Source organism: Triplophysa dalaica, chromosome 19 (genome assembly GCF_015846415.1).
Source record: "Triplophysa dalaica isolate WHDGS20190420 chromosome 19, ASM1584641v1, whole genome shotgun sequence".
Classification (NCBI taxonomy): domain Eukaryota; kingdom Metazoa; phylum Chordata; class Actinopteri; order Cypriniformes; family Nemacheilidae; genus Triplophysa; species Triplophysa dalaica.
The window spans coordinates 18,240,719-18,255,184 of record NC_079560.1 but is presented as its reverse complement, the minus strand read 5'-3'; the positions used below and the strand labels follow the sequence as shown (position 1 = coordinate 18,255,184).

The 14,466-nt window shown below is 39.6% G+C and overlaps 1 protein-coding gene across 3 annotated transcripts in view; it reads right to left on the bottom strand.

Annotated features, from left to right (window-relative positions):
- LOC130407891 (gamma-aminobutyric acid receptor subunit beta-2) overlaps nucleotides 1-14,466 on the bottom strand; it is a 100,222-nt gene that overhangs the window by 42,895 nt on the left and 42,861 nt on the right. For all 3 annotated transcript variants that reach the window (XM_056731210.1, XM_056731209.1, XM_056731212.1), the window contains 2 exons: nucleotides 8,047-8,267; nucleotides 1,357-1,439 (listed from right to left, as the gene is read on the bottom strand). In XM_056731210.1, the coding sequence (XP_056587188.1) occupies nucleotides 1,357-1,439; nucleotides 8,047-8,267 (304 nt within the window). The remainder of the gene's footprint in view (nucleotides 1-1,356; nucleotides 1,440-8,046; nucleotides 8,268-14,466) is intronic.

Here is a 14,466-nt window from a genome sequence, read left to right as displayed (position 1 = left end):
GCACACGATCTTCCTTTTATACCGGATATCTGGGGGCGGAGACCGGCATGCAAATTTCATTAGCTGAATTTCATTAGCCTCTTCTATAGTAGTCAGAGTTGATAGGTTCTCAAGGGCGAACCCCATCTGTCGGCTCGACACAACGGCAATGAGGTTAAATCTGTAACCAAGACTTTTTTAAGCCTCATAAATCTGCATTAACAACAGAATGTGTTAATGATACAAGTGTTACTAGACTATTCTAAAGGACATATTTGTTTATTGTTACTGTTTATTGCTAAAAGCAAAGGCTTATGAATTCCCGTGCACTGAGAGTGGCACAGACAAATCACAACAGTCTGAGAAGCGGAAGCCAGTCACGAAAGAACTACTCAGCTTTTCTAATCAGAGCGTTTCAGAAGGAGGGACTTTATATAGACCGAAAGAAATCCAGTCGTATTGGTAGAATGGGGACAGCAATAGAACAATAGACTTAAATATGTGGAATATAAAGTGTTTGTTTTATTAGAAACATGAAAATCCATTGTTAAATACCCAAAAAACATAATCAAAGCCTCTAAAACAGCCAAAGACTGTGTCCATTAATGTCACATTGCCTTTCTGTCTTTGTGCTGGAAAACAAGACTAGGAAGACCTGTTTTAAGCAAAGGGCGTTAGCTATGCACAACTGCACAGCCGATGCATTTAAGTTCAGGAGGGCATTATTAGCAAGTGTATGCATATGCCTTCCTGCTCTGATCGAGCTGCCACCGCTTTAATGACAGCAGTCAATGGGCCATGGGTAACACCAGACACTGAAGGATTCCTGCAGGATCTCCACAGCTTTCCCAGCGTACAGCATACATACAGTACAGATTTGCAATTTAGACCTGATTAAGCCTTTTTTACACATGGCCTTTGAGGCGTGTAGGCTGCCATATTCTCTTCATCACTTGGCTTTATAGAGATGAAGGTCATCCCAATTAAAGTGACCAAGCTCTCAACAAACGTTGTGCTCAGTAATGTCATTAAACCTCTTCCTGGTTCCTGCTTGAAACAAATATCTTAGAATTCAATTTAAGATGGTTATAATTGAAAATGAAAGTAATCAAGGTTCAACTGATATGAGATTGCTTATTTACAGTATAAGCGATGCTAGATGAAAGTATATATACAGTGTATCTTTGTGTGTATATATATATAAATATACTGGCTATATTATATATACACATATTTCTTTCTGTTTTTTCATGTCTGTGTGAAATGAACCACATATTCTTTGTGAATAGGTTGCTTTGTAGACTGAATGTATCTTCATACAAAGAAGTTATTTCAGTACAATCATTTGAGAAAAAAAGAGTCTCCTTTGAAACTCACAGCTTTCAATTTCCAGCGTGCAGTTTTGCTCATCTAGTGGGTATCTGCGGAGGTCCATCATGCAGGCTGCTGTGGTGGTAATCCTGTGTACAAAGAAAGCAGAACTATCGGACACTGTTCTTTTTCGTTCAGATGTACATCTTTGAAATAACAACCTTTTAAACCATTTTGTTACTTGCTTATAGGCTATGACTACAATGTACATCTTAAAAGGTTTTGTGCTCAGTATATTACATAACATTTTTATTGTTTTCCCCTTGAAAACAGACAGAAAGCATGAAAAAATGGACAGTAAGGAAGCGTGAATGTAGCGCTGCAAAATATGTAAAAGGAGTCTCCTGGATTGATGAGTGAAAATCTGTGTCCTACTTTCTAGCTGTGCTTGAATCACCTTGCATCCATGTCTTACAGGGACTATAGTTGCCATAGCCACGGGGACTAGCATAAAAAAGAGGGAAAGCAGTAGGGGTATAAATATCTGTATATTTGATATTAATAGTAGTTCTGGTACATCTACAGCAATAAGGACTTTAGCTTCAGCTTCTTCCTTTTAACTCTTTAAAGCTTCATTATGAACTCCTGATAAATCTCAGTGGATGTCTCAAAAGTCAAAAGCAGTGAGTGTAACGCATACTTAAACTTATAATTATCCTCTGTAGAACATTCTATAGAATTTACCATATTTTGCCTGCAAAATGTTTCGCTCTGTGCTACTTGTAAAGGAGAGGTGTCCATTTACTTTTTAAAAGCAACTAGATTCATGATTTTCATCCATATTGTCACGTTTCTTACTATGAGTAATTAACATATTTGCTATTTATAAAATACTGTATAATATGAAATATGCATTAAAAAATGTATTCATTTTTTACTGATTGTTATTGAAACTAAACCCCTATTACCACATGCTGTATTTTGCCTTTTTGCTAAACATTTATTAGTGTTCTGTTCATTTTATGCAATATATCTCAAATTTTGATCTAACCAGAGGAGAAATTTAAAGGATATTTTTATCAAAGCTTGCAGCTTGTCAGGTATTAACAGGGCGTTGGCCACTTGTCATTTTGTCTAACTATTCAGTTTGAGATGCTGTAATTGTTTAGGCCTTTGGTTTTTTATAGAAAACATGCTTGTTATTGTTGATTGGATATTAATATTACATTTATTTTGAAATAGAACAGCAATGAGAAGTAACTGGGTGTGAATCTAGGGTTTTGCTCTTTTCCCCTTTCAAAGTTATTACCTGCCAGGGAGGAACACATTTTAAATATTGAGTACATATCACTACAGACAATAAAATATAAAATAAGATCAAATAAGTATATAAAGAAAAAAATAAACAAACAAAGATAATCATAAAGTTACAATAAAATAATACACATAAAAGGCTCTTTCTCCCATTGATTTTAATCTACAGGGAGGCTGCTGAAGAGTTAAGTAGTAAGCAGACCAAATGTAACGAGAAGGCATATGTATAGAAACTAGGTCATTATCTTAGAAGGGGCAGTTCCATGCAAAGCTTTATATGTTAATGTGAGTGTATTATAAACAATACGCGACTGAACAGGGAGCCAGTGCAAACGTTGAAGCTGGTGATGTGGTGGCGAGGTGCAGTGTATATACTGTAAGTACACATGCTGCAGAATTCTGAACATAGCCTACTGCAACCGTTTGAGCGATATAGCTGGTAGACCAACAAACAGTGCATTACAGTAGTCAATCTTGGAGGTAACAAATGCATAAATGAGCCTTACGGCATCAGGTAGAGTAAGATAGGTCCTAATTTTTAGAACATTTCTTAGGTGATGAAATGCAGATTTTGTAAAAGCCATAATATGAGAGTCAATATTTAGATGAGTGTCAAAAATCCCACCAAGGTTGCGTGCTTGAACAGATGGTACTACAACACTATCATCCATAGTCAGTTTGAAATTGTGACTTTTGAAATAGCTGGTGTGCCGATAAGAATAAACTCTGTCTTAGAGCAATTTAATTAACAAAAATTTTGCTGCATCCACGTTTGTATTTCCTGCACACACTCCTAAATAATTGAGAAGGTTGCAGCAAAGTCAGATGTAAAGCTGATGTAGATTTGGGTATCATCAGCATAAAAGTTATACCCCGATCCATCCATCCATCCATTTTCTACCGCTTATCCGAACTACCTCGGGTCACGGGGAGCCTGCGCCTATCTCAGGAGTCATTGGGCATCAAGGCAGGATACACCCTGGATGGAGTGCCAACCCATCGCAGGGCACACACACTCACTCATTCACTCACGCATTCACACCCTACGGACAATTTTTCCAGAGATGCCAATCAACCTACCATGCATGTCTTTGGACCAGGGGAGGAAACTGGAGTACCCGGAGGAAACCCCCGAGGCACGGGGAGAACATGCAAACTCCACACACACAAGTCGGAAGCGGGAATCGAACACCCAACCCTGGAGGTGTGAGGCGAACGTGCTAACCACTAAGCCACCGTGCCCCTATACCCCGATCCATTATTCCTAATAATATGCCCTAAAGGAAGCATATAGACACTAAACAAAATGGGACCCAAAACCGATCCCTGAGGAACAACATGGGACACCTGTCCAATTGCAGATTTGCTGTTTCCCCGGGCAACAAATTGAGAGCGATCGGTGAGGTAGGATTTAAACCAATTTAGCACCATACCAGCGATGCAAACCCATCCTTCCAGCCTATCTAGCAAATTAGAGTGGCAGACTGTGTCAAATGCTGCTCTAACATCTAGATCTAACAAGACCAAGATGCTAGAGGCCCCAGTGTCACCGGACACAAGCAAATCATTCATGACTGAAACTAATGCTTTCTCTGTGCTGTGTCCTTTTCCAAACCCTGATAGAAAAGGTTCAAAAACTTGTTTGATGACAAGTGCGAGTGGAGTTGTGCCACATCAACACGCTCCAGAACCTTAGCAAGAAAGGGTAGAGTTGAAATAGGCCTGTAGTTTGATAGGTCTGACTTATCACAATCATGCTTTTTGAGGACTGGTACAATAACAGCGACCTTTAGGACCTTTGGAACAATACCCGTAGAAAGGGAGGTATTCACAATGTTTAAAATGAGGGGACTAATTGAAGGGAGACAGCCCTTAAGAACAGTTGTTGGTGTTGGGTCAAGAATACATGTAGTGGTGATCATTGTTGCCATAATTAATTTTGAAGTGCAGTCAATAGTAATGATATTGCAATTGGAAAATGCAGCATCGGGATAGCTAAGTGGGTAGATCTCAGAAAATTGCAGAGTAGGGGACTAAATGGGTAGACTTATAAATCTTTCAATTTTTCCATAAAGAAACTAAAAAACTTGTTACACTCCTGCTCAGAGGAACAGATTGGGTGCTTGGTTGGTACAAGGATCTTGTTTATAGTCTTACAAATCCTATTGGGGTTTGGAGCACGATCACTAATAATTGACGGGTGGTACCTTGTTCTAGCTGCTTAAAGTGCTTGAATTAATTGAATCAAATGTTCATCATACGTAAGCTTATATACTGCTTAACAAAGTTGTTGCAACAGTGACAGGCAATGGGTCTAATTTCATCAAGACGTTTAAAACATACCAAGCTGTCATTTCTGAATCGGATGATGAGGAGGAGGATCAAGAAGATATCACTTTTACAGATATCATAGAAACCCCCACTCTGCTGAAAATGATGATGGTCAGCTGACTCTTCCTCCACACTACAGATGTTTGTCACATACAATCAACCAAATTTCCACAGGTGATATTGAGAAATACTTAACTTTTAGTACAAACACCAAAGCTCTGTATAGGACTACTTTGGACAAAGGCAAGCCGTTCAACGGTTGCTTCATAACAAGAGCAGGAAGTTAGACAGAGAAAGCTGCTGGTACCGTCATCCACAAGGTGGAATTCCTTTCGTGAGGCTGTTTCCAGATTCACAGAAATTTCCATAAATGAGTTTAATAGCTTGTGGACCAAGCTGTGATTGAAGTGCTTCAATGACAATGAGTTCCTGTTCTTGCATGAGTACTGCATTGCAACGAAGCCCCTTACAAATGCACTAGACAATTTACAAGTAGAAAACTGTTCTTATGGTGCTTTATTACCCACTCTCGAAGTTATTCTCGAAGTAATCTTAAGGCAAAGACCCTTTCCTTGAAAGACACCCTCTCCAAGATGACAGCTGATCTTCCAGATGTCATTGTACAGGTATGTTTATATACATCCGATCTTTTTGCTAGTTTATTTTGGCAGTTTGTTGCATTGCACCATTAAGAACTGGTTACAGAGCATGGTGCAGTATGTTTTAAGATAATCAGTACTATTTAGCAAAATAAATTATCATTAAAAATAATCATTAAAGATCATTAACATCCTCTCTCATGGAAGGCAAAATGATTTGGCAAACATAACCCGAGCTGTGCACTCTGCACCTTTGGCCTCTAGATGGGAGCCTGCGGACCTCCCAGAGAGTGTCATAAAACACTACAAGGCTCTATAGTTCATGTGGTTTGTCTTTTCCTCCTGGAATGCAGCCCGCGGCAGAGACCCAGAATCCTACGACATATCATTGATACTGTCCTTCCTTCAAGGTCTATGTAGCAGGCATTTCGGCTTTCCATGCCACCAACGCAGGCAAAAGGTGGGTAAGAACAACTTGGTTATTTGTGCTTTAAGGGATCCAGGCAGCTCTGCCCTCCTCGCCCCCTCACTGTTCCCACATGGGATCTGCCCACATTGTTGAGAGTTCTGAAGAGCTCTCCCTTTGAAACTCTGCAGTCTGTAGACGGTAGTCCCTTAATGCTTAAAACCACTCTGCTTCTAGGTCGGCATCGGTTAACGTATGTGCGATTTACAGGCCCTCTCTGTGAGCCCCTCCTGTCTTGAACGAAGCCTGATGACTCAAGGGTGGTCCTCAAACCTAGGCATGGCTACATACCTAAGGTGCTCTCTTCCCTGTTTACAGCACATGTAGCAATGCTTTCTGTGCTCCCCTCCTCCAAGCAGGACCCGGAGCTGAACCTGTTCTGCCCCATCAGACCACTGAAGGTTTACGTCGAGAATTCTGCCCCTTGAGGGGGTTGGAACAGCTCTTTGTTTGCTTCGGTGACCCCACCAAAGGTTACCCGGTTATGAAACACAAACATTCTAAATGAATAATTGAGGCTATTACACTAGCATATACTTACTTGGGCCTTCAATGCCCCACAGGAATTAGAGCCCACTCTACAAGAGGTGTCACCTCTTCCTGGGTGTGGTCTAGCGGTGTGGGCTTCGTCTTCCACATTTACCAGATGCCATAGTCTTGATGTCCTTTCTGCTTAATGGGTTCACAGTAGGTCGCCGGACTGACAGTTGCTTTCCAACCACACTGGCACCAAGCACACTGTCATTTGGTACGATTAACCGGATTAGGACACCTTTTAGCTTGCCCTGTCCTCTCCTGTAGGGCTCCCCTGCTCCATACTTGGCCCCCGAGCCCCGGCTCTGGGGTAAACTGGTGATATCATTCCTCTTGTAGCACGGTGGGATTATACTGGTTCCCCATAGCGTCCTGCTAAACAGTACGAGTGCAGTATCAATAGGGAACGTACACGATTACTAACGTACCCTCTGCTCCCTGAGATACGGGAATGAGTACTGCGTAGCTGTTCATCGCTTGAGTCGAAGTATCCTGAGGACCCTATGGCGATGGGCCTGCTCATATAGCCATAAGCCCCGCCCAGTTTGGCAGGCTCCTTCATCATAGGGGTCCTTCGTCAAAGGTCCGTGCAGCTTCGCTGCCATTGATTAAAAGTTTTTCTTTGCTTGAACCAATGGCCGTGCAGTATTCACTGCGTAAAAAAAAATTGAAGAACTTTCTTAAAATAAATAACAGAAAGATCTTAAGAATATTCAACTCTCAAAAAAATGTGTATACTCGCCTGCTAAAAGTAGCTGTACATTATTCTTTTTTTTTTTTATTTACTTGTGTAACAACAAGCATCTAGCGACTCATGTTCTTTCGTATGTAAGCGTGTTATGTGTAAAAGGTAATTTATGAATATTATTAGTATAATACTTTTTTAATTTTACAACATCATAATATTTGTGGGGCTCTCCAATGTATGTAAAAGCAATGTGGATTTTCTAAAAATGAAGGCTAAATATTGGTAAAGTAAGATAGTTTGACCTGATCATTATTATATCAAAATAAAATTCAGCAGTGGCAAATAAAAATTATGATTTCAGGCTTGATACATGTTCTGCGTCACATTTGAAACCAGCAAATAAATGCAAAAAACTCTCTTACCTTTTGATATTTAAGACAAAAAATATATACAATGCATAGATCATATTTAAAACAATAAAGCAGTTCTCATTGACATATTTTCAGTTCTGTTGTCAGTTCTGACTAATAACGCTACATAATGTTTCGAATCACCATACATTTTAAGGTGCCTTGACTTTGGCTATATACTTTTACGAAGCATTTGGGTAACAATATGCATATATACAGATACATTTTTTCAGGTTTATATATCCAAACAGTATTTAACAGTGACACGCTGTTTTGTAGGCATTCATTCACAAATCGCATTATAGTCCTACTGAATTAAAACAGAATTACTGCTATAAGTGCATACAACTGCTGGATTAAGCACTTTTGAATTTAAATTTAAGAATTTCTTTAAGAAAAGATCTTCTGAAGTACCTGAGCCCATAAAGCACAGTGCCATCTGGATGGAGACGAATCATTCTGTTCTTCACAGTTACACCATGAACAAAAGATTTCTTGTCATTCAGGAAGTATGTGTCTGGCACCCACAGCTGATCGGCTACTCTGTTATCCAATGTCAGGTTGAGGGGAATCTCGGAGTAGGACAGACGTTTATCTCTCCAAGCTTGCTGAAAATACATAGTCAGTGTGTAGTCCTGAAAAGGAAAACAGAAAATACTTGATCTGAGGACAAGAATATACAGTCATAGAAAAAGAGAAAGAAGAGGGTTAATATTTCAAGGTAGATTCTTCAAAAAACAGAGGAAAATCTTTTAGGACTTAACAATACATGACTGACTTTAATATTATACGGTGTTGCGCTAAAAGCACAACAGTTCATGTCAGGTCAGAGGCCGAGTCAGTTAAAGAATAATTATTTATAAGACCTGAATATGTTTTAGTTGGCAGACAAACATCTTTATTACAACTTGAACCTCTGTTCCCTGATGGTGGGAACGAGACGTCATGTCGAGACAACAATATAAGGTTGGAATTTGAGAACCTATCATTTCTGATCGTAATCCGCATGCTAGTCTCGGCCTTGTACATAGGCTACAGGTAAAAAAGGAAGATACATCGTTATACCCTTTGTATATATTACTTTTTCTAATTCTCACTATTGAACTATATAGCCTAAGTAATTTGTATCAACCTGTGCCAATTATTATTTAATTATGTACAGTTGTGCTCAAAAGTTAACATAACTCTTGCAGAATCTAGAAAAACCTGAAACATTTGGAAGAATAATAGGTTTTTTGAAAAATTAAGGTTTATTTGTTGTTTAGTCATGCCCTAAGCAAGTTATTTCACTAAGGAAATGTTAACATAAAGTTCAAACTAAAGAATAATAACAGAATTTCTCAAAATAGCCCAGGGCAAAAGTTTACATACCCCTGGTTCTTAATACTATGATGTTACCTAAACAATCAATGACAGTTTTTATGTTTAGTCATAGTTGTTTAAGGGTTTCTTGTTTGTCATGAGTCATTAGACTGTCCGCCACAATTTTCAAACATTTAGTGCTGCCCTTAAAAGTCAACAGGATTAATTTAAAGTCAGGTGGGTGTAAACCTCTGAAAATTCTTTTGGTGTACACCAAAACCATTTCAGAGGTTTTACACCCACCTGACTTTAAATGAAACGTATCGACTTTGTGGGCAGCACTGAATGTTTCTATCTATTGTAATAGTTGTGTATGAGTCTCTTGATTGTCCTCAATGTAAAAAGAGGAATCCAGAATAAAATATCCAGAAATGGGGAAAAGCAAAAATTCTGGAGGACTTGGGTGATTGTTTTGAAGATCGTTGGACAGTCTAATGACTCATGACAAACAAGTAACCCTTAAACAATTATTTTCATTGATTGTTTAGGTAACATCATACAGTATTAAGAATTACGGGTATGTAAACTTTTGCCCTGGGCTATTTTTAGAAATGATGTTATTATTCTTTAGTGTTAATTATATGTTAACATTTCTTTAGTGAAAAAACTTGCTCAGGGCAGGAATAAATAAAAAATAAACCTTAATTTTCAAATATCCTCTTATTTTTCCAAATGCTTCACCATTTTCCAGATTCTACAAGGGGTATGTAAACTTTTGAGCACAACTGTAACTACTTACATTTATTTTTCTGCATGTGTATACGATTAGATGTCCTCCTGGACATTTTCGTCTTACATGTAAGATGGTTATCGGTTCTTGTTGTGTTCTTATGTGCATGTTGACCTGTAGGTGGCAGTAGAGGTTGCTTCTATGAGTATGTAGGATAGGAGACGGGAAGTGAGAAGTGTTACATCTGCGACTACATGCGCTATATTGTTCTGCTACTTTCTTTGTTTTAAATAAAGTATTCTTTATGTCCATATGCCTCCTCATTGTTACTTTCTAAGGACATAACAGTTCTCCAACTCCTTTCTAATGTAATTTTTATGTTTTTATTGCATTGTTTTTCTTTTTTCCTTTTCTAATTATTATCATAAAAATGTAAAAGAATAAGAATATTTTCAATTTGTAATATGTTTTTTATTTTGTTATCATAATTCATCTCAATAAAATAAAGCTTTTGTGCCGAAGAACCTGGGAAGTGTCTCCCAGTCACTGCAACGGACTTAGCAGTGTTGGTGGCCCAAGGGACATGAGGGACTCTTATCATCGGCTGCCACTTCTCTAAGTGGTGAGATAACCACCCGGCACCGTAAAGGACACTGGGAAGCATGCTACGAAGACCACATCCAATTGCAGGGAGGTATCCATGTGTAAATACCTGCATGGTCTCACCATTGGGCAGAACTCATAGGAACAAAGCTGTGCGGGGACCCATCCGAGGAGTGCACAGACGAGAGGTGGGGCATTCCAACAAGGGGAGAACACAGGTTCACCAACAGGGGAATCATAAAATGGAAAGTGCAATCCAACCCTTAAGGGAAGTGTAGATAAATGTAGATGATCTAGATGAAGAGTAGATGATCTCCTCTGCCATGAACTTGCAGAGAAAAAAGCGTATCACAACTTTGTAAACTCCTTATGCACTTGCGAAAAAATGCTGGCAAGCATGGCTGTCATCTTCGCATGAGCCTCATCCTGCGCTCGACCGTCCAAGCTCAGGGGAGTCTTCTGCGTCCAATGCAACATCATAAAATTTACGTTACTTTACGTGATCCCACTGTATGACGGTCCTGTGCCACCCATCGGGGACAGGTTAGGGGAGCATAAAAGGGGCATAGAGTTCCATCTATGGGTGTCCCCATATCACCCCTTCTGCTTGCTGAACCAGACAATCGCATTGAGGGTTGGATCCGTTGCTTGCACTGTTACAATATAGTTTTGACAGAGAAGAAACACTCAGCAAAAGCCTAACAAGTTTCCGAAGAACAAAAGCTGAATGAATGAGCACACCACCTTCTTCTGTTGTCTCTGTGACTAAGTTTCAATTTTATGGGTGCTACCAGTCTGTAAAATGATAAAAATTGCTAGTTGGACATCACCTAGCAGACCTCGTTGTGTCGACAGAATGGGGTTTGAACTTGCTCTGATTGTTCTTTTAAAAGGCCAATGAAATGGCATGCCAGTCTCTGCCCAGTGCATACAGGTATAAAAGGGACATGACATGCCCTTTCATTCTCATTCGGCTTGGCGGCCACGGCTGAACAGGAAGTAGACAATGTTATGGCTGCGTCCAGAAAGAACACAGCCAACTGTGACCGCAACACCTTGATAGATACAGTTGAAAGAAAAAGTATGTGAACCCTTTGGGCTTACTTGGATTCCTTCATAAATTGGTCATAAAATGTGTTCTGATCTTCATCTTAGTCACAACAATAGAGAAACACAGTCTGCTTAAATTGATACCACACAAACATTATATGTTTTCATGTTTTTATTGAACACAACATGTAAACATTCATAGTGCAGGGTGGAAAAAGTATGTGAAACCCTAGGCTAATGACTTCTCCAAGAGCTAATTGGAGCCAGGAGTCAGCCAACCTGGGGTCCAATCAATGTGATGAGATTGGATGTGTTGATTAAAGCTGGTCTGTCCAATAAAAAACAAACACCAGTTTTGAGTTTGCTGTTCTGAAGAAGCGTTGTCTGATGTGAACCATGCCTCGCACAAAAGAGCTCTCAGAAGACCTACGATCAAGAATTGTTGATTTACATAAAGCTGGAAAGGGCTACAAAAGTATATCTAAAAGCCTTGATGTCCATGTGTCCACGGTAAGACAGATTGTCTACAAATGGAGAAAGTTCAGCACTGTTGCTACACTCCCTAGGCGTGGTCGTCCTGTAAAGATGACTGCAAGAGCACAGCGCAGAATGCTCAATGAGGTGAAGAAGAATTCTAGAGTGTCAGCTAAACACTTACAGAAATCTCTGGCACATGCTAACATTTTTGTTGACAAATCTACAATAAGGAAAACATTAAACAAGAATGGAATTCATGGGAGGACACCACGGAGGAAGCCACTGCTGTCCAAAAAAAACATTGCAGCACGTTTGAAGTTTGCAAAAGAGCACCTGGATGTTCCACAGCACTACTGGCAAAACATTCTGTGGACAGATGAAACCAAAATTGAGTTGTTTGGAAAGAACACACAACGCTATGTGTGGAGAACAAAAGGCACAGCACACCAACATCAAAATCTCATCCCAACTGTGAAATATGGTGGAGGGGGCATCATGGTTTGGGGCTGCTTTGCTGCCTCAGGCCCTGGACGGATTACTGTCATCGATGGAAAAATGAATTCCAAAGTTTATCAAGACATTTTGCAGGAAAACTTAAGACCATCTGTCCGCCAACTGAAGCTTAATAGAGGATGGACGATGCAACAGGACAAGGACCCAAAGCATAGAAGTAAATCAACAACAGAATGGCTTTAACAGAAGAAAATACGCCTTCTGGAGTGGCCCAGTCAGAGTCCTGACCTCAACCCGATTGAGATGCTGTGGCATGACCTCAAGAGAGCGATTCACACCAGACATCCCAAGAATATTGCTGAACTGAAACACTTTTGTAAAGAGGAATGCTCCAAAATTTCTCCTGACCGTTGTGCAGGTCTGATCTGCAACTATAGCAAACGTTTGGTTGAGGTTATTGCTGCCAAAGGAGGGTCTACCAGTTATTAAACCCAAAGATTCACATACTTTTTCCACCCTGCACTATGAATGTTTATATGTTGCGTTCAATAAAAACATGAAAACGTATAATGTTTGTGCGGTATTAGTTTAAGCAGACTGTGTTTCTCCATTGTTGTGACTTAGATGAAGATCAGAACACATTTTATGACCAATTTATGAAGAAATCCAAGTAAGCCCAAAGGGTTCACATACTTTTTCTTTCAACTGTATATGCCCGCAGTGCGGCATATCAGCATGATATATAACGCTTCTTCAGCATGCTGGCGGCCCAAGCATGTAATGCAGGTATCGTGCCTGTCAGGTTCGAGGACGATACAGTCATATCCACGATTACAGTGGCGAGACTAACCCGTATGCATGGGGCAGAGACTGGCATGCCATGGCATTCGCCAATTTCATTGGCCTTTTAAAAGAACAATCAGAGATGAAAGTTTCTCAAATTCAAGCCCCATTCTGCTGACAAAACGTCAAGAGGCCGACTGAAAGTGAACTATTACACCTTAAAATCTGGATGGGGAGTTTTGCAATTACATTTTATTTTGATAGCATATGAAGGCATTCACAGAGAACAATGTGTTTGGTTTTAGAGATGCAACATAGTGGTTTTCTTCTGACCCCCTTTACAGCGTGCCTACACCGGACACAAGTGATGCAGCATGACACAAGATAATAGAAGCCATTAAGAATGAGACTTGCTGGTCAAATTATTTTAAAAGTATAATGCAGAAACCTGTACCCTGGAAATAAGCACTAAAACATAAAATACAGTATGCTAGTGACAAGGTCACATACTGGTATGCAATTTCAAACAAATTAATGAAAATTCAGACACAGATGTTAAGCTAATGTAGTGGAGCAGCATCGTGTGATCCGAATAGCAAGATAATACAATTACTGAATATGCTTGTCACAGATGAAAAAAATTATAGAATAATTGAGTACAGGGTGAAGCAGAACAGAACAGTTGTGTGCTCGTGTGTATGGGCAGATGGAGCAGTGCCCCTCGGAAGTATTCATCTAGACTGTATATAAACTGATTCAAACGGTTGTACATGTGTCCAAAGCATATAAGGTGGCTGTTATAAGGCCTGTGTCAAAAAACAACAACTTGACCCTAGAGAACTAGGGAATTACAGGCCTATTTCGAATCTACCTTTCAAATCTAAAATTCTGGAAAAAGTAGTTTCAATTCATTTATTCTCCTTCCTCCAAAGAATGACATCAATGAAGAATTCAGGTCTGTATTTAGAGCATGTCACAGTACAGAGACTGCTTTGATCAGAGTTACAAATTATCTGCTTTTTGCGTCTGACCGAGGTTGTATCTCTCTATTGGGGCTGCTAGACCTTAGTGGTGCTTTCGACACCATTGACCACAGCACACTTTTATATAGACTCAAAAATTATGTCGGCATTAAGGGAGTAGCGTTAAAATGGTTTACGTCTTATTTATCCAACCGTTTTCAATCTGTAGCAATATACAATGAGGACAAATCGCCAGTCCAGTATGGTGTACCACAGTGCTCAGTCTTAGGGCCTATGCGTTTCGCATTATACATGCTCCCTGTAGGAGATATAATAAAACCACACGGAAATAGCTTTAACTGTTATGCTGATGATACTCAACTTTATATTTCCTCAAAGCCTCATGAAACACAGCAGCTCCATCAAAAAAATGGAATGTATAGTCGATATAAAAAACTGGATGAGTAACAACTT